The 25,086-nt window shown below is 45.7% G+C and overlaps 1 protein-coding gene across 1 annotated transcript in view; it reads right to left on the bottom strand.

Annotated features, from left to right (window-relative positions):
• The window catches only part of LOC130371580 (integrin beta-3-like), a 38,168-nt gene extending 13,161 nt beyond the window's left edge, over positions 1-25,007 (bottom strand). The window contains exons 1-10 of the mRNA XM_056577409.1: positions 24,398-25,007; positions 23,856-23,941; positions 23,023-23,227; positions 22,464-22,716; positions 9,126-9,288; positions 8,324-8,485; positions 7,943-8,038; positions 6,687-6,776; positions 4,998-5,132; positions 1,150-1,594 (exon numbers count right to left, since the gene is read on the bottom strand). Coding sequence (XP_056433384.1) covers positions 1,150-1,594; positions 4,998-5,132; positions 6,687-6,776; positions 7,943-8,038; positions 8,324-8,485; positions 9,126-9,288; positions 22,464-22,716; positions 23,023-23,227; positions 23,856-23,941; positions 24,398-24,470 — 1,708 coding nt within the window. The 5' untranslated portion in view covers positions 24,471-25,007. The remainder of the gene's footprint in view (positions 1-1,149; positions 1,595-4,997; positions 5,133-6,686; positions 6,777-7,942; positions 8,039-8,323; positions 8,486-9,125; positions 9,289-22,463; positions 22,717-23,022; positions 23,228-23,855; positions 23,942-24,397) is intronic.
• Positions 25,008-25,086: the final 79 nt, after the last annotated feature.

The following is a 25,086-nucleotide window of genomic DNA, read 5'->3' as shown; positions in this document are numbered from 1 at the left end:
CTATGACCAGAGGTGTCAAAAGTATTCACATTCATTACTCAAGTAGAAGTATAAATACTAGCGTTTAAAAATACTTCTGTAGAAGTTGAAGTATCAACTCAAGCTTTGTACTTAAGTAAAAGTATAAAAGTACTGGTTTCAAAACTACTTAAAGTATTAAAGTAAAAGTAATGCAAGGGGAAAAAAAATGCCATTAAGGACAAAAGCGTAGGCCGTGCCACAGGGGCCTATAGAATTACAATCAGCTTTTTTTGCCAAGTATGCTCACACATAGGCCTACAAGGAATTTGGTCTCTGCATTTATCCCATCTGTGAATTAGTGACACACACAGCACACCTCTATAGCACACTGCCCCACTTACCCCCAAATTTTTTTTTTCTAAAGGCCATCTAATGACTATAATATTAATGTTGAAAAGATTGGGATGCACCTGTTTCAGTCACATTTATACCCATTGAAAATGAACGCATATTAGTACAATGCAAATACATTAAAGAACCATATATGTGTACTGAATGTAGACGGGCTCTGGTCATGCGCAGGTGCCATGTATCGCGTATAAACCAATAGGGTGTCAAAATGGTATATGTTTCTATTCTCATCCAACCAATCAAATTCACTCTATCCGATGGCGCGAATTATCTGGATAGGTTTTTTTTTGAACGCCGTTCATAGATACCCAAAAGTATAGATACCCAAAATTTCTACTTAAGTAAGGTAACAAAGTATTTGTACTTAGTTACTTGACACCTCTGGCTATGACACCTCTATCAATAGTCTACACCCAAACATTAGCTCTTGAATCTTGGAGGTGACATATTATACCACCAGGTGTGAGTGTGTTTAGCCGTCACAAGCCATTTGAAAATCTGCCTCTTCTGTCATCACTAGTGGGCGTGTCCACCTAGATGTGTGCTGGATAGATCAGTCTAACAGCCACCCAGTGGACTGTAGCAAACGTTGCTCATCTATCCGTCTAGGTGGACACGCCCACTTGTGATGTTAGAAGAGGCCGAGTTTCAAAACGGCTTGCAACGGCTCACATATGGTGAGATAATATGTCTCTTTAAAAAACACCTGCCATGCTTTGGACCAACCGGTCGCTTCTTTAAAAAGCACTGAACTGAACCTTTGATTCCACTTCCTACCTGAGCACAGCTTGCCCTTGTAGCGCAGGCAGTTGAAGTCGTCGCACTCGCAGTGCTTCCCCCACACCTTGCCGAAGTCGCTGGGCAGGCACACGCACTGGCTGCACACGCAGTCGCCGCGCCCGCTGCACACGCTGCCCCCGGCCCCGCCCGCGCCCCCCGTCGCGCCGCAGTGGTCCTTCTGCAGGGGGCTGAAGTCGCCCTCCGAGCACTCGCAGTGCGGGCCCAGCCGCCCCGGGTGGCACAGGCACATGCCGCACTCGTAGGTGCCGTTGCCGTGGTGACACTTGGGGCTGTCCGGCTGGGCCTTGGCCTGGCAGCGGCAGTCGCACTCGAAGGTGACGCTGATGGAGAGAGAGTCCTTGAAGCCCACGGGCTTGATGACGAAGGTCTTCTTCTTCTGCTTGGGGCAGCCGCGCGCACGCGCCTCCACACTGAAGGACACCTGGAGGGGGGGGGGGGGGGGGGGGGGGGTACAGAGAGAGGCTGTTTATGTACAGGGGGGAAGTGAGGGGGAGGGCAGACGATATTTGAAGTTGGTGCAAGAGATGGCTGTTGGGGGGGGGGATGGTGGAGAAAAGATGGAGGAGAGGGTTAAGATGATGAGGTGAGACGGTTGAAAGGGTGGAGGAGATGAGAGGGTGGAGGAGATGAGAGGGTGGAGGAGATGAGAGGGTGGAGGAGAGGAGAGGGTGGAGGAGATGAGAGGGTGGAGGAGAGGAGAGGGTGGAGGAGATGAGAGGGTGGAGGAGATGAGAGGGTGGAGGAGATGAGAGGGTGGAGGAGATGAGAGGGTGGAGGTGAGGAACGAGGAGATGAGAGGGTGCAGGAGAGGAGAGGGTGGAGGAGAGGAGAGGGTGGAGGAGAAGAGAGGGTGGAGGAGAAGAGAGGGTGGAGGAGAGGAGAGGGTGGAGGAGATGAGAGGGTGGAGGAGAGGAGAGGGTGGAGGAGAGGAACGAGGAGATGAGAGGGTGCAGGAGAGGAGAGGGTGGAGGAGAGGAGAGGGTGGAGGAGATGAGAGGGTGGAGGAGAGGAGAGGGTGGAGGAGATGAGAGGGTGGAGGAGAAGAGAGGGTGGAGGAGAGGAGAGGGTGGAGGAGAAGAGAGGGTGGAGGAGAGGAGAGGGTGGAGGAGATGAGAGGGTGGAGGAGATGAGAGGGTGGAGGTGAGGAACGAGGAGATGAGAGGGTGCAGGAGAGGAGAGGGTGGAGGGAGAGGAGAGGGTGGAGGAGAAGAGAGGGTGGAGGAGAAGAGAGGGTGGAGGAGAGGAGAGGGTGGAGGAGATGAGAGGGTGGAGGAGAGGAGAGGGTGGAGGAGAGGAACGAGGAGATGAGAGGGTGCAGGAGAGGAGAGGGTGGAGGAGAGGAGAGGGTGGAGGAGATGAGAGGGTGGAGGAGAGGAGAGGGTGGAGGAGATGAGAGGGTGGAGGAGAAGAGAGGGTGGAGGAGAGGAGAGGGTGGTGAAGATGAGAGGTTGGAGGAGAGGAGAGGGTGCAGGAGATGAGAGGGTGGAGGAGAGGAGAGGGTGGAGGAGAGGAGAGGGTGGAGGAGATGAGAGGGTGGAGGAGAGGAGAGGGTGGTGAAGATGAGAGGGTGAAGGGGATGAGAGGGTGGAGGAGAGGAGAGGGTGGAGGAGAGGAGAGGGTGGTGAAGATGAGAACAGGGGTGAGAGGAAAGGGTTGAGGAGATGAGGGCTTGCAGGTGACGCAGAGGGTAGGAAGTTAGAGGAGATACAGAAGATGGCACATACACAAGAAAACATTTAAACATCAACCCTCATGATCGAGTTCATGGGACCACATCTGTTCCTACTCTTATCCTTTTGGATTTTAAGTCGTTCTAGGTAACATTTGAACAATTGAAGGAGGCTAGGCTGGGGAATGAAAGCCCCATGTGTGTTTGGTCAAGGTAACTGTTGACTTGGCATCGCATCTCAAATAATCAGGTTACACATCTAAGAGTGGGGCTGCTACAACAGGAACATCTGGGGAAGACGTCCATATATGGACACCTTACGGGGAGCAGTCATGTTATGTTGGCTAGAGTTGTTTCGTCTGGAGGGAGAGCGAGAGAGAGAGAAATGAAAGACAAATAGAAAGCAGACCGAGAAGTTATGGGTAATGATGACGCAACGTCGTTTGAGAGCGAGCGAGGAGGCCAAAGCGGGGAAAAAATGTCAACAATGGAATCCTAGATGCACATTTAGTTTAAATTCCATTCAGAAGGGTGTTTTGTTCCAGATAACATGAGAGGTCAGAGCCAACACTGGAACCGACTGAACTGTAAAGCTCGATATTCTTGTAGTGACCTTTGTGGCTGTCTAGAGGCAGGAGGGATATAAAGACACATTTCGGCTCGTCCAGGATCCTTGGTATTATCGAGGATCTCATAAACCCAGTATCTTAAGGCCATAGTTGCAAACTGTTGCGGTTTATACTTGACTTGTTTAGAGATATATGTTTTTTGATTTTCCTAGCTTTCTTGCTACACCCAGCTTTGACTAGGTAGATAGCTGTCATAAAGATGTGTTTCGGATTGTATTAATTGTAAGACGGTAATAAATGGTTTCGCCTCAAGCTGTTCTCCCCACTCTCTGCCAGATCCCTTTCTCTGAGCTCTATTTTTAGTTGATAAATATGTTTCACCTTCATCTTGTTCTCACCCCCCTCCCTCCCAGACATATATGCCTCTTTTGCTCTAAAAGCAATTGATGGACGGAGCCACTAAGCGACCAACAGGCCTGGGCTCCCCCCCCCCCTGTTAGTTAATGGCACCTCTTCCCTGTCCTCCCGCTCCTCCATACTAGTCCCCATCTCTGTCCCCCACTTTTAGGTTTTTAGAGAAACTGTACTTTGTGCATATTAACTTCTGCCTGAAGTCTATAGCCAAAGGTTCCGCACTCCGCTAGAAAAGGTGGTTCTCTTTGATAAATGGTGCTCTTCTATAAAGGCAACTAGTTCAACTAGAGTCTCACTGACAACTCATGTTGCTAATATGTTCAAATCTTCTTCACCATAGAAGATTGTTATGTATCGTAATGAGCAGAATGTGAGTTCCCTGAAAAATATGGTCAATTTTAGCAGATGAGTTGGTTTTAACTTGCTTTAACTAGGTTTCTAATTGCTCAAAAAAACAACAAGATGAGCATATCCAACATCTAGGCCAGTAAGGTCGCAGGCTGTATACCTTCCATCTGTCCCTCAAAAAGACGAAACTCAAGTGAGACTGTTGTGAATGCTATTACGTCCTTCTCTACCCATCCGCTATAACCAAAAGTTGCACTCTTCTGCAGGTCACTCTTCTGCAGGAGAGGTAAGTTAAAAACTGTTTGTTAGGCTGCAGTGTTTTGAGGTGTACATTGGGGCCAGCGTGCAATCTGTTCCGGTTTACACTAACCAGAAACCTCTAGTCTTTTTGTCTAGAATGTATAATCATAATCAGCATCTCATGCGCTGGTCGATGATTGCTCAAAATTATATTCTCGTCAAAAAACACAAGAAAGGAACTGAAAATGTGTTGGCAGACGCGCTGTCTGGGGCTGCTTTGGAGTACAAGTGGGATTTTTCGTTCTTAATTGTTGGGTTCTTACATGCAATGCTTTAGGTCTTGTAAAGACCTAAAGCAGCAAAGATAGGACAGGAGGTGGGTTGGCTGCTGAAGAGGTAACTGATGAGGACACAAACATAACAACCCATCAACACAGAAGTTGGCATCGTCATAAAAAATTGCTTCCGATAGCATAGAAGTTCTGTTGTCATGTGTTGAGGTGTAACGATTTCACCATAAAAGCTCCTCCCCCCCCTCCGTCAACTCCACCAATCAGGGGTCATATAGTTGAACATTAACCAACCGTGTCTCCGATCTTGAGTCCGGAGCAGGACTTGAGTCCCGGGTTGAGCTGTCCGTTCAGACAGGTGGCGTTGAAGGACAGGGACAGCTCCTCGGGAACCCCCAGCACCTCCAGCTCCACCTTGGAGCGGATTTTCTACACATGCAAACGTGCGCACACACACACACACACACACACACACACGCAAACGTACATACACACACACACACACACACATACACACACAAACGTACACACACATACACACACACACATGCAAATGTACAAACACGCGCACACACACACACACACACACACACACACTAACACACACACACAACACACACACACACACACACACACACACACACACACACACACACACACACACACACACACACACACACACACACACACCAATTTAGTCCACAACACAAACTGACATAAACAAGTTTCTCCTGGAACCCGTGGATAATGCCTCAGGTTGCCTCTCAACAGCACTAGGGGAAAGAAAATATATGTTTGTGTTTTTGATATGGTGTCTTCCAATGAGATTCCAATGACAAGCAATTCCAGCGCTTTGATGTTGTGCGTGTGGAGACCGAAGAGAAGCTCTCGATCTGGACGCCGCACTTTGTGGAGGCTCTGCAATCTCCAAAAGTTCCTGTGTGGAAAATCTTGGGCTCTTGCTTGACCGTATGCTTTGTTTTGATCAGGATCTTAGATCATTGCTGAATTCAGACTAATGTTAGACGCACAGCGGCGAGACGCTTCTCCATGCATTTCTATCTTCTAGGCTAGATTACTGTAATGCAGTGTTGTCCTGTTTATAGAATCTCACCAGGAGAAGCCTCCAGAATGTGCACAACGCCGCTCTTAGACTCCTAGAACTACTAGAATCCCCTGTCCTCTCCTCCCTCAACTGGCTTTGCAAGGTCAGGCGCTACTACTGCCCTATCCTGCATGGATTAACACTATCGTACCTGAAGGACTAATTTTGTCCTTCTTTCACTTACAAAAGATCCCAAAAAGATGACGTTCTTTTATCGAATGCCCTATCCGTGGAACTGCCGCCTGTAATCAGGGCAGCTGACTCTGCTGAAAATGTCCAATCTAAACTTTCACAAACCTTACCCTTACACTCATTTGGCTCTAGGGAGTGTACCTTAGCCCTCATTACAACTTAACTAACGGTTAGCCTTCAGCACAATAGCCTAGCCCTGCTGCAGAGGTCTAGACTTGGGTGGGTGCTCGCATGTTCGTGTACACCTGGCCCCATCTAACCATCATGACTGTCTGTTTTAGGGTGTTGACTGTGATCGGATAGATCTGGGTTCGATGGCTACCAGCCCGCTCACCAAACATTTTTTTATTTTTTTATGCTTGCTTGTAATGCTTTGCTTGTTATGTTTGCTTGTAATGCTTGTGATGTAGGTCAACTTGGGGGGTGGGGTCTTCGGGGGAGTCATCAATACATGACCTGTAAAGCCCTTTCAGACTGTAACTGTGACTGCGAAATCTAATTTAATTGACTTTGTATGTTTGTATCTACATGTGTATGATATATTTGTATCAAAGTGTGTGTGTGAGTACGTGTGTGTGTGTGTGCATAGCATGTGCATATGATGTACTATATGCACGTGCATCAGTATATTTATGTGGGTCTGTGAGAGTGAGTGGGTGACACATGCCTGTGTGTGTGCTACTCACTGCGTACGCGTTCAGTATGAGCTGGATCACATTGCGTGAGTCCTTGGACAGCATGCCCACCGTAGCGCCAGGAATCAGCTCACTGTAGTTCTGATGACACAAACACACTTCATGTAGACAGGCCACCGCAGAATTATTCATTATTATGTATCAATATAATTATGTATTAGATCAGACCAGTTATATAACTGTTATTAATATCCTGTGAAAGAGCAACCAAGGGAGTATTTCTTAACTTTCTTGTTTAAGTTTAGGCTTTCTAAACTCTGGTTGAGGTAAGGAGGTTAATGAAGGACTCTTTCTTTACATTGTGTTTGAGAGATTACATTACCTGATCAGTAACTCATAAATAAATAAGAATAAGAATATTGCTGATCATCAACATTATATAACAACACAGCTGTCATTTAACCGTCATTATTTGCAGAACTTCCGAGCCTAGCTGCTGAATGCGGGGGACATGCCAGATTCAGTGGGGCTGGCTGCTGGCTGAGGCTTCTGGGTAATAACAGGGTACTCATCTGTGTTCTGGTGAATAATTCAATGTTGCAAAAACCACAAGGTTTCCACTGTTCTTTCCAACTGGATTATTTGACTTTTCTCAAACACTTTCCAGGTTCCATTTTATTTTTTAAATCCCAGACCCATTCAGACAGTTCCTCCCGGTAATGTGATCACACATTCTCCTTTTACAGAACCCATGTTTTGTAGCATACAGAGAAACTGCCCCAGACAGATGAATGAAGACGCCTCGCAACAAATCAACTTAGCCATAGAACATTTGTAGCTAAGCAGTTAAAGCCCTGTAGCTTAAACCAAGCTTGACTTGGCCAACCTCTCGTGGATCCTTTGACACTTTGCTGATTGAAGGTTTTATTCACATATTTTTATACTACTATATATATTGGGAATTGTATCTAAATTTTACCATTGGTTTATGTGGGGCAGCGATTTGCCTGCCATTCACGCAACTTTGGACATTAAGATGCAAATTGCATCTCATTGTAATTTTACTGCATAATGACAATCATTTAATTGAATCTAACATCATGGTGGATTCATCTTTCATTCATTAATTTACTAAATTTATTAGTGTCCTGCTTTGTGATATTCTTTAACATCTGCCATGTCTCATGCATGATGCACATGTGCTGTGCTTTATAAGCCCGGCACAAGACTAGATTAAAGATGAAGAATGAACTGGATGCGAGACCAGTTTGTGCTGAACGTGAAGGCTGAGTGTGTCAGCGACTCACCTGGTAGAGAGAGACGACCGACTGGGTGACAGCAAATACCAGGTTGATGTTGTTCTCCGACATCTTCTCATTGATCAGCGCCAGAGAGGGGTAGTCCTGAGACACAAACACACCCACATGAAAACACACCCCTGTGCACACAGTACACACACACTCACACCCACTTGCGCGCACACACACACACACGCAGGCACGCACGCACGCACGCACGCAGGCACGCACGCACGCACGCACGCACACACGCACACACACACACACACACACACACACACACACACACACACACACACTTTGATACAAATACATTCACACACATGTAGATACAAACATACCAAAGCACATTGAGAAACACAAATGAAGATGCGGTACACACACACTGACCATGATGGTGGACATGCTGTACATGTTCCGGGCGTTGAGGTGACACTGCCCGTCGTTGGGGCGGACGATCCCCGCCACGCGGCCGTCCAGAGCCATGTGGGCCTTGGCGTCGGACGCAAAGATCAGCAGGTGAGACGCTCCGGTCCGCCAGCCGATCCGGTCCTGGTTCATAACACACACACACACACACACACACACACACACACACACACACACACACACACACACACACACACACACACACACACCACACACACACACACACACACACACGCACAGCACACACACACACACACACACACACGCACACACACACACACACACACACACACACACACACACACACACACACACACAAACACACACACACACACACACACACACACACACACCCAGGCACGCACGCACGCACGCACGCATGCACACACACACACGCACACACACACGCACGCACGCACGCACACACACACACACACACATACACACACCTCTGTTAGAAATGTAGCAACACTCGTCGTAGACGTGCAAAGAGTTGCGAATGGGAGAAAAAAACATTATTTTAGTTATATCGCAACGTTCCAAGTGCTATAGCACCACATATATGATATCTGTCCTGATAATGAGGCTGAACTGAACTGATTTGGGAAATAAATGAGCAATGAGCATTTATGTCATGTGTATAAGAAGATACAATTCCAGTCTCTACTTGGATGTTAATGGCGGCTAACATCCATTGACATCCCTTGTGTGTGCGTGTGCGTTTGTGTACTCATGTGTGTGTACGTGCACACGGCCCCCTCACCTTGCAGGCGGCGACCTGGATGATGGCGTCGAAGCCCCCCTCAGGTGAGTCCCGGTTCCTGGACACCATCTGCTTCCTGACCTCCTCGGTGAAGCGCTCCACCTCCCCCGTCAGCGACAGCACGTGCTTGTAGCCAAACTGGGGCAGGCAGGTGGTGTTGATACTGTCAATCAAACACTCGCCGCTCACTGATTGGTCCAGTGCGACACAAAAAACATGTCTTGCAACATGTTTTTTGGATCATTCAGCTAAGCACATCGTCCAATGATTGGTTTGTTGATTGATGAGTTAAAATCCACAAATGACTTTGTTGTTGCTATTATTCTATTTTAGAACGATGATGTAGTCCTTTATTTATGTCCTCCTGATATATGTTGGATTACGAGACAGGGATGGAAACTAATACAGAGAGACTTCTTGATGGTAACTCAGGGCTCTCAAGTTTTGAGTTCAGAGTGAGATTTTATGTATATATTTACATGTGACTGCATACAATGTGTCCAGAGACATGGTGACTAATGTATGAGAGGAAGCATTATTGGCCCCTTAACACTTATATTCAGAAACAGCACTGCCTCAAAAGGCTATTGGCCTATGCAACACCAGTATAGGGCAGGCACATACTTTCCCTGATATTGTAAACGTTGCAAACGTGCAAAAACATAAATTTATATATAGGCCAATGCTGTGGTAAAGTGTGCAAAGTATGACCAAATGTTTCTTTCTGTTCAATAGATAGAACTTTATCATTCCCCTGTAGGAGAAATTTGTTAATGTTTGTCCCTATAAAACAATAATTGTAATAAAAATAAATACAAAACATGACGGTAACTCTAAAGTCAAACCGTCCAATCTGGGCTCTACTTAATCTCTCCCCTACTCACTTCCACCAATGCAAAGCGAACAGAACTGAGTAGGGGAGGGTGTTGCCTAACTTTTGTGAACAACCCAGAAAAACACAACGCAAATTCAATGTGAACATCGCAATTTGCAATAAAATCCAGGACGATTTTGAAGTGTCTCAAAAAGACGGCTTGTCCGGGCAAAAGAGGACGTCTGGTTACCCTACGTATGGGGAACCCAATTGATTCCTACCTGTTCCACTGTTAAATAGCGGTGCAAATTGGTGGGCGCTATACTGGTAATTTCTCTGCGTGAGAAATACGAAGTGTGGCGTGTGAGCGTGTGCATGGGTTGAATTGTGTGTGTCTCACGCCGAATGTGTGAGACTTGAGAGCCGGTAACCACAGCTTCACAACCAACATCAACCGCGAACACCGAAGATTCCCCCCGTTCTCAAACAACTTAGAAACAACATTTCATTGCCTGACAGTTTACACATCTGTATCTTAATGCAACCCTGTCTCGTCAAAATTACGTTCCCATAGAACTATTCGGCATTCTCAATTACGTTTGTCATAAAACGTATTTTGTCCGCGATTACGTTTTATTGAACGTATTGCAAATACGTTCGTCCTCAGCCTATTTTTTGCCATTCATTAACCTCTAGGATTATGTTTGGTTGAAACGTATCCCAGATAGGTTAGATGTCAACGTATAGCACATTATTGTCATTAAGGCATATCTTCCTTTCAGGGAACGTTTCATTTAACGTATTTTGTCTGAAAAACGTATCTTGGCTGTGGATACGTGTTATTGAACATATCGCAAATACGTTCGTTGTCAACCTATTTTTTGCCATTCATTTAACTCTAGGATTATGTTTGGTTGAAACGTATTCCAAATATGTTAAATGTCAACGTATAGCACATTATTGTCATTAAGGCATATTTCCCTTTCGGGAAACGTTTCATTTAACGTTATTTTGTCCCTGATTACGTCTTATTGAACATATTGCAAATAGGTTCGTTCTCAACATTTTTGTTGTTATTTATTTAAGCTACCTCTTGGATTACAGGCTACATTTAATTGAAACGTATCCTTAATAGGCTACGTTAAATTTCGATAACACATTATTGTCAGCATGTAGGCATAAGTCTACCTCTCGGGGAAGCGTACGTTTGATTGTAATGTTAATAGTCCAACGTTATATCAACATGTCACAAGAGGAGAAATTAGCTGCTGACGGGGTAACTGTAGGAGCGGGGGTTGCTTTGTTGATTTCTTTATCTAGGGCTATAGCTGTGGTCAAAGCGGGAAGTGTGCGTTGTCTGGGCGGCTGCCTGAACTGAGCTGCAGGAAATTATGTTCACACGTTTCTTCATTCATTCATGAAGGCTATACCGGTGAACGGTGACGTCAGACTCACGCCCACCTACAAACCAATCAATGTCCACTATCAGCCTGTCCTCTCGGAAAATACGACCACGTAGGTGGTTTGTTCCGCCACAGATTACGACCCATTGGAATTTATCCAAAACGAGCGAACGAGGCCCTCTACATGTGCGGGGAACCCTTTCTCATCAAAATTACGTTCCCAGAGAACTATTCGGCATTCTCAATTACATTTGTCTAAAAAACGTTTTTTGTCCGTGATTATGTTTTATTGAACATATTGTAATGACCTCGCCGGTGACATAACGATGTCGAGTCATTAGTAATTGAAGGAACTTTTAATGGACCAAAACCAGGTCACTGAAAGCCGTAACCAACGGCAGAAATCCCACCCAAAACAAACCCCGGTTACCCCGGCAACCCCCAACACGGTCTCACTCACGTGCAGGCCCCCACCCTCGTGTTCTTCCAAGGCCCTCCCCCAGCTGACCTAATGATTCGCCCTCACACTGATTGACAAGAAGAACATTACAATACATGCACACAGACAACCCAGTCGCCAAGAAAAAACGTCAGTGGTGTACGTTTCCATGAACACTGGATACGTAGCATTTCAACGTAAAAAATAGCGTGTTATACCTACAGTATCCACGTGTGCCGCTGTGGAGGCGGGTTTCGGGGTTTGGGTTTCACGGCTTTCGCGGCAAATTATGGACACGATTGTTTAGGGGGGGGGGGGAGACTGTTGTTGACCGGGGAGGGGGGGGGGGGGGGGGGGAGACACGTTTGTTGAGGGGGGACGACGACACACGATTGTGGGGGGGGGGGGGGGACGACAACACGTTAAGGTGCGGCCACACCAGACGCGTATCTCGCGTACTTTTTACGCGAGATACGCGCGTAAAATGTTGCTTGACCATTTTGTGTCAAAAATGGTCACATACGCGCAATACGCGCCATACGCGCATACGTCACTCGCCTAGATGAGTCCAATGTCCATGCAAGTGAACGGAGCGTTCCCTCTTCGTCATAACTATCAAACCAAATGTTATGTTATGTTACTATTTCCACCCAGAATAAAGAAAGTTGTCGGCCGTGGCTGTGTGTGTGTGTGTCTTGCCCCAGGATGAGGCTCCTCACGGTAAAGGCTCCAACACTTGGGTGTGTGTGTGTGTGTGTGTGTGTTGCCCCAGGATAAACTGCGCTGGAGTCCGAGGAAGGAAACCCAAACGCCGCCGTGTTTGGGTGCATGATAGAGTTTAGATCGGGTTAGATTAAATAATCTCAGATATAAATAACAATAATCGGGTTAAATAACTTCACATGGTGTGTCTGGTGTGTTTCCAGCATTGGTAGTGTTGATCAGCAGAGATGTAGTCCGCCAAGACGTTGAGGTTGCTTAGCAACCAGAGATTCTGTCCATGCAAGTGAATGGAGCGTTCCCTCTTCGTCATAACTATCAAATCAATCATCCTTCACATTCACCGAGCGAACATTATGAAAGTAAAATGCACATTTCTCGCTAAAAATGTTTACATAAATGCATTTAATGGCGTAACTATGTTACTATTTCCACCCAGAATAAAGAAAGATGTCGGCCGTATGCTTCTGTGCAAGCGTCACTACTCTCTGCCAGTGACGTCGGGTCAAGCTCCACGCTGATTGGGCAAGGCGGCAATCGTCAGACGCGTATCTCGCGTACTTCGCGTAAAAAGTTCAATTTTTTGAACTCTTGAAATGTACGCGATATACGCTATACGCGCGTATAGCGCGTATTGCGCGTAAATATACGCGCCACATACGCGCTATACGCGCGTACAATGTTGCTTATACGCTTAATACGCGTAATACGCGTAATACGCGTATTAAACCAATGGTTCCCTATGGAGAAAATGGCGATTTGAGACGCGAAGTACGCGAGATACGCGTCTGGTGTGGCCGCACCTTTAGTTGAAGGGGGGGGGGGGACACGTTTGTTGAGGGGGGGTGAGACACGTTTGTAGGGGGGGGGCACGCTCGACAACGAGAGTTGGTTTTTATTGAACGCTCGACAACGAGAGTTGGTTTTTATTGAACGAGACTTCAACACGGAACAGCTGCGCGAAACGATGGTCACGTCACTCTCGGTGACGGTGTCGACAATAATGAACACACGGACAATGTTAATAGAACAACACACAACCACATAACATCCCGAACCCATTAACCCCACTTAATCCTAACAACAAAACAAGTTAACAAAAGCCCCATTTGTCAACTGAGAACCCCAATTCCCAGAATCCCCCGCGGCTCCGGAACACGGCGTAGCTTATATTAATCTTTATTATCTGAATGGGAAATGCAATATTTTAGGACAGATACACCATTAAACGCGTTTCTAATGACATTTCTAGCGAGAAATGTACATTTTCCTTACATAATCTTCAGTCAGTGAATGTGTATGATCTTTATTAATCTTTATTATCTGAATGGGAAATGCAATATTTTAGGACCGATTCACCGTTAAACGTGTTTCTAATAACATTTCTAGCGAGAAATATACTTTTTAATTGCATAATCTTCAGTCAGTGATTGTGTCTGATCTTTAGTTTTATAGTTATTAGGAGTTGATCGGCTCGCTCGCATGTTTCAACGACGTCAGGTTGCTTTCGCTAAACTAGCAGCTCACGTGCTTCCTGCGTTTGTGTTATTAAACTGTTACTTTATGTAACTTTTAATGATATCATCTTGTTAGAAACACGTATATCTGAGAGCCAACCCAGTCGCCAAAAACATACCTACGTTGACAGTGTACGTTTCGTGAACACTGGATTACGTCGCATTTCAACATAAAATAGCGTGTTATACACACACACACACGCACGCACATGCACAGACACACACACACACAAGCACACACAAGCACACACACGCACGCACAGACACACAGACACAGACACAGACACACACACACACACACACACGCACACACGCACACGGTGCATTTCGCTGCTAAAACAACAACAAAAAATATTCCCTCAAATATTATTACTTTCAAAACGTTGGCCAAAATGGCCAATAATATCTTTTTTTTTTGGGATGCTTCCAGGACATTTTGGGTGGATTTTGAACGGTATGTGGGGGGCACGTTTTTTGCAGGACCTGGCAACCCTGCGCTGTTGCCCGAGATCTGGATCCACCCCGGCGTGGTGCTGTCTCCTTTTGACCTTTTGACCCCAGACTTCTGGGGGAATAGCTGAATCAATTCATTAGTCAATCAGAAGCATGTAAATATCTTTCCGGTGGGGTAAGAGGACGAACAAGGTGTCCTTCAGCATCTACGCTTCCAGGCGATTGCAACGGTGCCACACATGAGCATATTCGAACATGTTTAATGGTAGTAATTAGCTGTCGAAATTGGAGGCCTTAATCAATACTGAGCAGCTATTGATTTGCTTCCCGATAAAGATTTGTCACAAATGACATGTTATTTAGCATCTACACGTTGAGCTGAGTCCAATGACACCAAGAACGACACTCTAGCTAATGGTAACATGTATTTGACATGGTACACCTAGGTCTAGGACATGATCTCGGTGTAGCAAGAGGCCGAGCTTGATCTCATTGGACTCAGCTTAACGTGTAGATGCTAATTAACATGTAATTTGTCAAAAATCTCCATCGGGAAGCAAATCTATAGCTGGTCATTATTGATAAAGGCCTCCAAAATCGACAGCTAATTACTACCCCGAAACATATTCAAATATCATGTGTGGCACTGTTGCAATCGTCTCGAAACGTAGATGTCAAAGGACACCTTGTTTGCTCTGTTGCACCACCGGGAACATATTTTCATACTTCTAATGGATTGATTCATATTTTAAGGTTCTCGGAGTGAGACTTTAAGTGGCTGCAGCAGAAGTGTTGAGACGAAAGATGATATCAAGAGATTTATAGAATATTCCCATTCACATTATGATTCTTCGTCGTAACATCCGACCAAACATCCTTCACATTCACAGAGCGAAGATTATGAAAGTCCAGGCTCAGCAAGTGCTCCATCTCGTTGCACCTGCACCCAGCGGCTCGCTTGCAAGATTTTGGCCTGAAGATCTTCCCAGACCAACACCCTAGCCATCCAACATGCATATCTGAGAATCAGGCCTCTCTTTAATAATGACATAAAGTTATGAGAGAAACACATAAACTTTTTGTTATCTCATAAGCGGCGTGGTGCCGGCTCCTTTTGACCTTTTGAACCCCGACTTCAAAACGTGGCCACAGGCCAGCTGTGTCTACACACCTTTAGCCACAAATGTACACCTCCATCCCACAAAAAATGGGGACTAGAAACTAACCTCTGTCTTATGTACATTTACTGTACTGTTGGAGGTCACGCCCCTTTGCCGACCTTTTCGAGATAGCTAGGGATGCTAAAATGTTTACACACATTTCCCGGGGCCCCGTGTACGACATATCCGAGATTTGGAGTTCTAGCCCTTAGAGAAAAAAAGTTTTCCCAAATGGAGTGTCATTTGGACAAAGCCCCTCAGAAGTGTAGCCTGCAAGACCTAATGGTTCAGAATGTGGTGGAAAAAAGTTTTTGAGATAGGAAGGTCCTACCGCCCTGAAATTTTAATACCATATTCTAGGGCCTAACTGGGACCCCCGCACCGAAACTTGGCCCGGTCGGACCCCGAGGGCAGGAAGGGGGGGCCTGCCCTCGGGGTCTGACCGGGCAAGTCTCGGGCAGGAAGGGCCCCCCCTTCCTCCCCTCGGGGTCCGACCGGGCCAAGTTTCGGTGCGGAGGTCCCAGTTAGGCCCTAGAATAAGGTATTAAAATTTCAGGGCGGTAGGACCTTCCTATCTCAAAAACTGTTTTTCCACCACATTCTGAACCATTAGGTCTTGCAGGCTACACTTCTGAGGGGCTTTGTCCAAATGACACTCCATTTGGGAAAACTTTTTTTCTCTAAGGGCTAGAACTCCAAATCTCGGATATGTCGTACACGGGGCCCCGGGAAATGTGTGTAAACATTTTAGCATCCCTAGCTATCTCGAAAAGGTCGGCAAAGGGGCGTGACCTCCAACAGTACAGTAATGTACATAAGACAGAGGTTAGTTTCTAGTCCCCATTTTTTGTGGGATGGAGGTGTACATTTGTGGCTAAAGGTGTGTAGACACAGCTGGCCTGTGGCCACGTTTTTGAAGTCGGGGTCAAAAGGTCAAAAGGAGCCGGCACCACGCCGCTTATGAGATAACAAAAAGTTAATGTGTGTTTCTCTCATAACTTTATGTCATTATTAAAGAGGGCCTGATTCTCAGATATGCATGTTGGATGGCTAGGGTGTTGGTCTGGGAAGATCTTCAGGCCAAAATCTTGCAAGCGAGCCGCTGGGTGCAGGTGCAACGAGATGGAGCACTTGCTGAGCCTGGACTTTCATAATCTTCGCTCTGTGAATGTGAAGGATGTTTGGTCGGATGTTACGACGAAGAATCATAATGTGAATGGGAATATTCTATAAATCTCTTGATATCATCTTTCGTCTCAACACTTCTGCTGCAGCCACTTAAAGTCTCACTCCGAGAACCTTAAAATATGAATCAATCCATTAGAAGTATGAAAATATGTTCCCGGTGGTGCAACAGAGCAAACAAGGTGTCCTTTGACATCTACGTTTCGAGACGATTGCAACAGTGCCACACATGATCATATTTGAATATGTTTCGGGGTAGTAATTAGCTGTCGATTTTGGAGGCCTTTATCAATAATGACCAGCTATAGATTTGCTTCCCGATGGAGATTTTTGACAAATTACATGTTAATTAGCATCTACACGTTAAGCTGAGTCCAATGAGATCAAGCTCGGCCTCTTGCTACACCGAGATCATGTCCTAGACCTAGGTGTACCATGTCAAATACATGTTACCATTAGCTAGAGTGTCGTTCTTGGTGTCATTGGACTCAGCTCAACGTGTAGATGCTAAATAACATGTCATTTGTGACAAATCTTTATCGGGAAGCAAATCAATAGCTGCTCAGTATTGATTAAGGCCTCCAATTTCGACAGCTAATTACTACCATTAAACATGTTCGAATATGCTCATGTGTGGCACCGTTGCAATCGCCTGGAAGCGTAGATGCTGAAGGACACCTTGTTCGTCCTCTTACCCCACCGGAAAGATATTTACATGCTTCTGATTGACTAATGAATTGATTCAGCTATTCCCCCAGAAGTCTGGGGTCAAAAGGTCAAAAGGAGACAGCACCACGCCGGGGGATCCAGATCTCGGGCAACAGCGCAGGGTTGCCAGGTCCTGCAAAAAACGTGCCCCCCACATACCGTTCAAAATCCACCCAAAATGTCCTGGAAGCATCCCAAAAAAAAAGATATTATTGGCCATTTTGGCCAACGTTTTGAAAGTAATAATATTTGAGGGAATATTTTTTTGTTGTTGTTTTAGCAGCGAAATGCACCGTGTGCGTGTGTGCGTGTGTGTGTGTGTGTGTGTGTGTGTCTGTGTCTGTGTCTGTGTGTCTGTGCGTGCGTGTGTGCTTGTGTGTGCTTGTGTGTGTGTGTCTGTGCATGTGCGTGCGTGTGTGTGTGTGTATAACACGCTATTTTATGTTGAAATGCGACGTAATCCAGTGTTCACGAAACGTACACTGTCAACGTAGGTATGTTTTTGGCGACTGGGTTGGCTCTCAGATATACGTGTTTCTAACAAGATGATATCATTAAAAGTTACATAAAGTAACAGTTTAATAACACAAACGCAGGAAGCACGTGAGCTGCTAGTTTAGCGAAAGCAACCTGACGTCGTTGAAACATGCGAGCGAGCCGATCAACTCCTAATAACTATAAAACTAAAGATCAGACACAATCACTGACTGAAGATTATGCAATTAAAAAGTATATTTCTCGCTAGAAATGTTATTAGAAACACGTTTAACGGTGAATCGGTCCTAAAATATTGCATTTCCCATTCAGATAATAAAGATTAATAAAGATCATACACATTCACTGACTGAAGATTATGTAAGGAAAATGTACATTTCTCGCTAGAAATGTCATTAGAAACGCGTTTAATGGTGTATCTGTCCTAAAATATTGCATTTCCCATTCAGATAATAAAGATTAATATAAGCTACGCCGTGTTCCGGAGCCGCGGGGGATTCTGGGAATTGGGGTTCTCAGTTGACAAATGGGGCTTTTGTTAACTTGTTTTGTTGTTAGGATTAAGTGGGGTTAATGGGTTCGGGATGTTATGTGGTTGTGTGTTGTTCTATTAACATTGTCCGTGTGTTCATTATTGTCGACACCGTCACCGAGAGTGACGTGACCATCGTTTCGCGCAGCTGTTCCGTGTTGAAGTCTCGTTCAATAAAAACCAACTCTCGTTGTCGAGCGTGCCCCCCCCCTACAAACGTGTCTCACCCCCCCTCAACAAACGTGTCCCCCCCCCCCCCTTCAACTAACGTGTCGTCGTCCCCCCCCCCCACAATCGTGTGTCGTCGTCCCCCCAACAAACGTGTCTCCCCCCCCCCCCCCCTCCCCTCAACAACAGTCTCCCCCCCCCCCCCTAAACAATCGTGTCCACAATTTGCCGCGAAAGCCGTGAAACCCAAACCCCGAAACCCGCCTCCACAGCGGCACACGTGGATACTGTAGGTATAACACGCTATTTTTTACGTTGAAATGCTACGTATCCAGTGTTCATGGAAACGTACACCACTGACGTTTTTTCTTGGCGACTGGGTTGTCTGTGTGCATGTATTGTAATGTTCTTCTTGTCAATCAGTGTGAGGGCGAATCATTAGGTCAGCTGGGGGAGGGCCTTGGAAGAACACGAGGGTGGGGGCCTGCACGTGAGTGAGACCGTGTTGGGGGTTGCCGGGGTAACCGGGGTTTGTTTTGGGTGGGATTTCTGCCGTTGGTTACGGGTTTCAGTGACCTGGTTTTGGTCCATTAAAAGTTCCTTCAATTACTAATGACTCGACATCGTTATGTCACCGGCGAGGTCATTACAATATGTTCAATAAAACATAATCACGGACAAAAAACGTTTTTTAGACAAATGTAATTGAGAATGCCGAATAGTTCTCTGGGAACGTAATTTTGATGAGAAAGGGTTCCCCGCACATGTAGAGGGCCTCGTTCGCTCGTTTTGGATAAATTCCAATGGGTCGTAATCTGTGGCGGAACAAACCACCTACGTGGTCGTATTTTCCGAGAGGACAGGCTGATAGTGGACATTGATTGGTTTGTAGGTGGGCGTGAGTCTGACGTCACCGTTCACCGGTATAGCCTTCATGAATGAATGAAGAAACGTGTGAACATAATTTCCTGCAGCTCAGTTCAGGCAGCCGCCCAGACAACGCACACTTCCCGCTTTGACCACAGCTATAGCCCTAGATAAAGAAATCAACAAAGCAACCCCCGCTCCTACAGTTACCCCGTCAGCAGCTAATTTCTCCTCTTGTGACATGTTGATATAACGTTGGACTATTAACATTACAATCAAACGTACGCTTCCCCGAGAGGTAGACTTATGCCTACATGCTGACAATAATGTGTTATCGAAATTTAACGTAGCCTATTAAGGATACGTTTCAATTAAATGTAGCCTGTAATCCAAGAGGTAGCTTAAATAAATAACAACAAAATGTTGAGAACGAACCTATTTGCAATATGTTCAATAAGACGTAATCAGGGACAAAATAACGTTAAATGAAACGTTTCCCGAAAGGGAAATATGCCTTAATGACAATAATGTGCTATACGTTGACATTTAACATATTTGGAATACGTTTCAACCAAACATAATCCTAGAGGTAAATGAATGGCAAAAAAATGGTTGACAACGAACGTATTTGCGATATGTTCAATAACACGTATCCACAGCCAAGATACGTTTTTCAGACAAAATACGTTAAATGAAACGTTCCCTGAAAGGAAGATATGCCTTAATGACAATAATGTGCTATACGTTGACATCTAACCTATCTGGGATACGTTTCAACCATAATCCTAGAGGTTAATGAATGGCAAAAAATAGGCTGAGGACGAACGTATTTGCAATACGTTCAATAAAACGTAATCGCGGACAAAATACGTTTTATGACAAACGTAATTGAGAATGCCGAATAGTTCTATGGGAACGTAATTTTGACGAGACAGGGTTGCTTAATGACATCTAATGGAAGAAAATATGCATATTCTTCTAATGTTTCTGTGTTCAGGGGTACCCCTTACCCCTTGCCCCTTACCCTTACCCCTTACCCTTACCTCTTCAAAACAAGGGGGAGGGGTAAGGGGAGGGGGTAAGGGGTAGAAATGGGATTGGGCCTAAGGACTGTAGAATTCAAATTGAATTGAACTAGCAACCCTGCCGAGATCTGATGAACAGACCAAGCGAGGGGTGTGGCGGGGGTGTGGATGGTGTTAGAAGGCTCCAGAACAACCCGAACCCAAGCTCCAGGGGTGGGGTTGAGCGCAGGGTGGCTCTGGGGGAACATTCTTTAACTTCTCACCCACCTACCAGCCCCTGAGTCAGAGGGGCTGACCAAGCACTAGCGCCAGCATTTGTACACATTTAACGAGAGCTGTGGATCTTAAAGGTGAGGTGTGAAGACATGACCTCATCCCAGGCTGGCGGTCATGTCGCTGGTGCTCCAGGAATGGGCCGTGTGAGAGGAAATCGAATAGTTTAATGATGCAGAGGAGTTGTTCAACATGAGCGAGATGCCATCGCCTCCTTCAGCGCCTTAATTTCAATGAAATACAGTAGGTTGTTTTGGATAAAAGCGTCTGCTAAATGACTAACTACTACGTTGTATTCTGACTGCTTAATGCGTGAATAGTAAATGTATTTTTGACGGCTAAATAACTATAGTAAATGGTTCTCCCCATTTACTATTCAAATCTGTGACTCCAGGATTGGAGTTGGAGGTTTATCTGCCGAGCCGAATGAGGAATGACTATTGACTTAACCATGTTCAGGTCCCCAGTTACAGCATTCTTAAGGCATTGGGAGTAAAGTCAATCCGTTACATTGGCATTGAAAACCTCAATCCCAAAACAGGTCATGGGACTACCACCACACCGCTATACAAACTCTGATGGTAGATGAACCATATGGGAGACGAACACTATGGAAGACAAACACTATTGAAGATGAATCACCATGGGAGACAAACACTATTGAAGATGAACACTCTATGGAAGACTAATGCTCTCTGGAATATGAATGTTCATTGGGAGTCGAATGCTCTAGGTGAACGCTCGATGGAAGACGAGCACTTTGGAAGAAGAACGCTCTATGGAAGAAGAACACTATGGGAGACAAACACTTTGGCAGTAGAACGCAATGGAAGAAGAAGGATTTATGGAAGAAGAACACTCTATTTAAGAAGAACACTATGGGAGACAAACACTTTGGCAGAAGAACGCTATGGTAGAAGAACAATCTATAGAAGAAGAAGGCTTATGGAAGAAGAACGCTCTATGGAAGAAGAAGGCTATGGGAGACAAACACTTTGGCAGAAGAACGCTATGGTAGAAGAACGCCTATGGAAGAAGAACGCTCTATGGAAGAAGAAGGCTTATGGAAGAAGAACGCTCTATGGAAGAAGAAGGCTTATGGAAGAAGAACGCTCTATGGAAGAAGAAAGCTCTATGGAAGAAGAAGGCTTATGGAAGAAGAACGCTCTATGGATGAAGAACGCTCTATGGATGAAGAAGGCTTATGGAAGAACGCTCTATGGATGAAGAACGCTCTATGGATGAAGAAGGCTTATGGAAGAAGAACACTCTATGGAAGAAGAACGCTCTATGGATGAAGAACGCTCTATGGAAGAAGAAGGCTTATGGAAGAAGAACGCTCTATGGAAGAAGAAGGCTTATGGAAGAAGAACGCTCTATGGATGAAGAACGCTCTATGGATGAAGAAGGCTTATGGAAGAAGAACGCTCTATGGATGAAGAACGCTCTATGGAAGAAGAAGGCATATGGAAGAAGAACGATCAATGGAAGAAGTACACTCCTGGACGAAGAAGAGCATGCTTTGGTGTTGGGAGTGTGGTTGGCCCTGGAGGCCCCTCTGGTTCTCATCGACACTCACATGACACAGGGGTTCTCGACGGCCGCCTCGGGGGAGATGTACATGTAAGGTGAGAGCGGCTTGTCCACGAAGGCCCCGAAGCCCATGCGCAGGTTGCTGGTGGTGCGGTTCATGGCCACCGCCAGCTGCTTGCCCAGTGAGCGCAGGTGGAACAGGTCGTCGTTCATGGAGAACGAGAGGTCCATGAGGTAGTAGAGATCCACCGGGTAGTCCTCCACCTGGCGAACCTTCACCCGGAAACGCTTGGCGTCGTCTGGGAGAGGGAGAACCAGGGAGGTCTGAGTACTCTGGATACAGGAAACAACTACAGATTCTGGTATTGCATAATGCCACTATATATTATCTCAAATATACTATAGCTTACAATATGTACGTATCCTTTGGTATTATGCACGGGATTATCGATATATTCTATATAGTAAGTCTATAGTTAAAGCACCATCTCCGGTGAAACATGGGCAACTGTTAGTGACTCTATAAACGGCATGTTGTGCATAGATCTCAATAGCATGTCCTCAGAGCGGCGGCTCGACCACGCCCTCACACAGGGAGAGCCCACCTGGTCGGAGGGTGATGTGGAGCTTCTGAGGCTGGATCTGCGTGACGTCCTTGGTGGCCCCCGCTGCCTTGCGCGTCAGGGGCCGGTTCTCCACCACCTGCAGTGTGCTGGAGGGGGACTCCAGGCCTGCGGGAGCACAGCCCGCAGCGATGAGCTTAGCCTTCAGGTCGCACCGCGAAGAGCCAGCGGTGCCCTGCCCAAAGTCCTGTGGGTGGAAAGAGCATGAGCAACGGGTTGATTGAGCTTTCTATAGTGACCGACTGGGTTTAGAGTTGGCACCCGTTTTCTTTAAACTTATTTTAAGATGCTGTATTTTTTAGTGTCGTTTCTTAGAAATGTTAAAGCCCTCTGTCAAATATTAGTGAGACAAGTTTGTTTTTGGACCATTCCCGGCTCATTTCTGACAGGGCACCTCTTCCTGAACTGTGATTTATCCTGCCTGTCAATCACAGGTGAGCAAAATGCAACCCTTATACTGATAGCTGAGTGAGAAGAGAGCTGACTATTTACCGTAGCCCCTCGAAATGTTGGCCTACTGAATAATTTTATGCCTTCTACTTTGTTTCTAAATCTTGCCAAATGGGAATGTTGAATTAAATAACATCAATAATGAATTAATGTGTATGGACAGCAAAGGTCAGCAACAAGTTCACAGGGATGTGGATTAAAGATGAGATGTGAATGTGAACGGTTGGTCAATCATCACTTGAAAGGAAATTCCAAACTGTTTACAAATCTCTCCCCCAGACCGTGTGCCACTCTGTGCCAGTGCCTAACCCGGATTTTCAAAACCTTTCTTTGAAGTGATTGCGGCAGACTTGCTGTACACGCACCTCTTGGAAGCACCAGGCACAGCTGGGATGCACGGCCAGGCACTGCTTACACGTGCTTGCCCCTCTGGACGTGCACACGTTGGAGCCTGCAACCAAACCAAGGCTGATCGTTGTAGTTATGGATGACTCTTTAATTTGAAGCAACAATTGGAAAAGATATATAGGCCTACTATATCCACCATAGAAATAGGCATTATAGATTGAAAAGACTACATGTTTGTTCAGCAGAACATACTATTAAAAGTTGGACCTAAATAGAAAATGTTTCTTTAGGTATTTTTCACACTGCTAGAAATAGTCCTATCGTTGTTTTAATATTTTTTTTTAATAAAAATAGCAGCAACATCAGCATCAACACGTCAAAACAGCTGACCAGTGAGATTAGCATTAATTATCCTTATAAAACATGTGGTCAACGGTCAACGTCATGTGAAAAGATTACATCCCGTCGTAATATCCAATGCTACTTGATCACTCATCATGAAACACTATATAAGGCCTATAAAAGTAAAACAAAATGGATTTTTTTTTTTAAACCTTACCACAGACGCCTGTTATTCCAATCCAAATCAAAAGGCTTGCCCACGTTGTCCATCGTATTATGAGAGCGCCCATCCTGTGGCGGGACCTCCTGAGCTCTGCAGGGTCGCTCCTCTCGAGGTCCTACAGCTGAATATCCCCTTTCTCTAGACGCTTGCTCAACATGCAACCATGCAATCCACGCAGCTCCGTAAAGGTTGTTTCTCTTCCCTGTGGTTCAGAGCAGACCTCCTGTCTTTTTTTCTTCCTTTTCTGTTCTTTACCACTAGGGTGGATCATGCAAGACCATGGAGTGAGTAAGAGGGTAAGTGTTGCCTATGCGCTGAATAAGTGAATTCCCTGGCCTGAGGGAACGTCTCAAATAACGCGCACCACAACTTTTGTGCCATCGCCTTTCCGCTAACATGGAATTGTCTATAATAGGTGTTAATTAAAAGTGTAGTTAAAGAATTAAAGAAAAAAGTTAAAAAGTTAATTTAACTAATGCAATAAGTATCCCTGATGTTATGATTCAGGGCGGGCTGTGTAGGTTTATATGTAACGTCTGCACAATAAAGCCTGAGCCTGAACAAATCTTCGGATGGACGCCTGACTGTGTAGACATGCCGTGACTCTAGCGACCAGACTCCCATCGCATCATGGATGTGTCTGGTAATTGGGGAGCGCTGGAGGACAGATTCGGTCCAGAAAC

Source organism: Gadus chalcogrammus, chromosome 18, assembly GCF_026213295.1.
Source record: "Gadus chalcogrammus isolate NIFS_2021 chromosome 18, NIFS_Gcha_1.0, whole genome shotgun sequence".
NCBI lineage: Eukaryota > Metazoa > Chordata > Actinopteri > Gadiformes > Gadidae > Gadus > Gadus chalcogrammus.
This window is presented reverse-complemented; position numbering and strand designations above follow the sequence as displayed.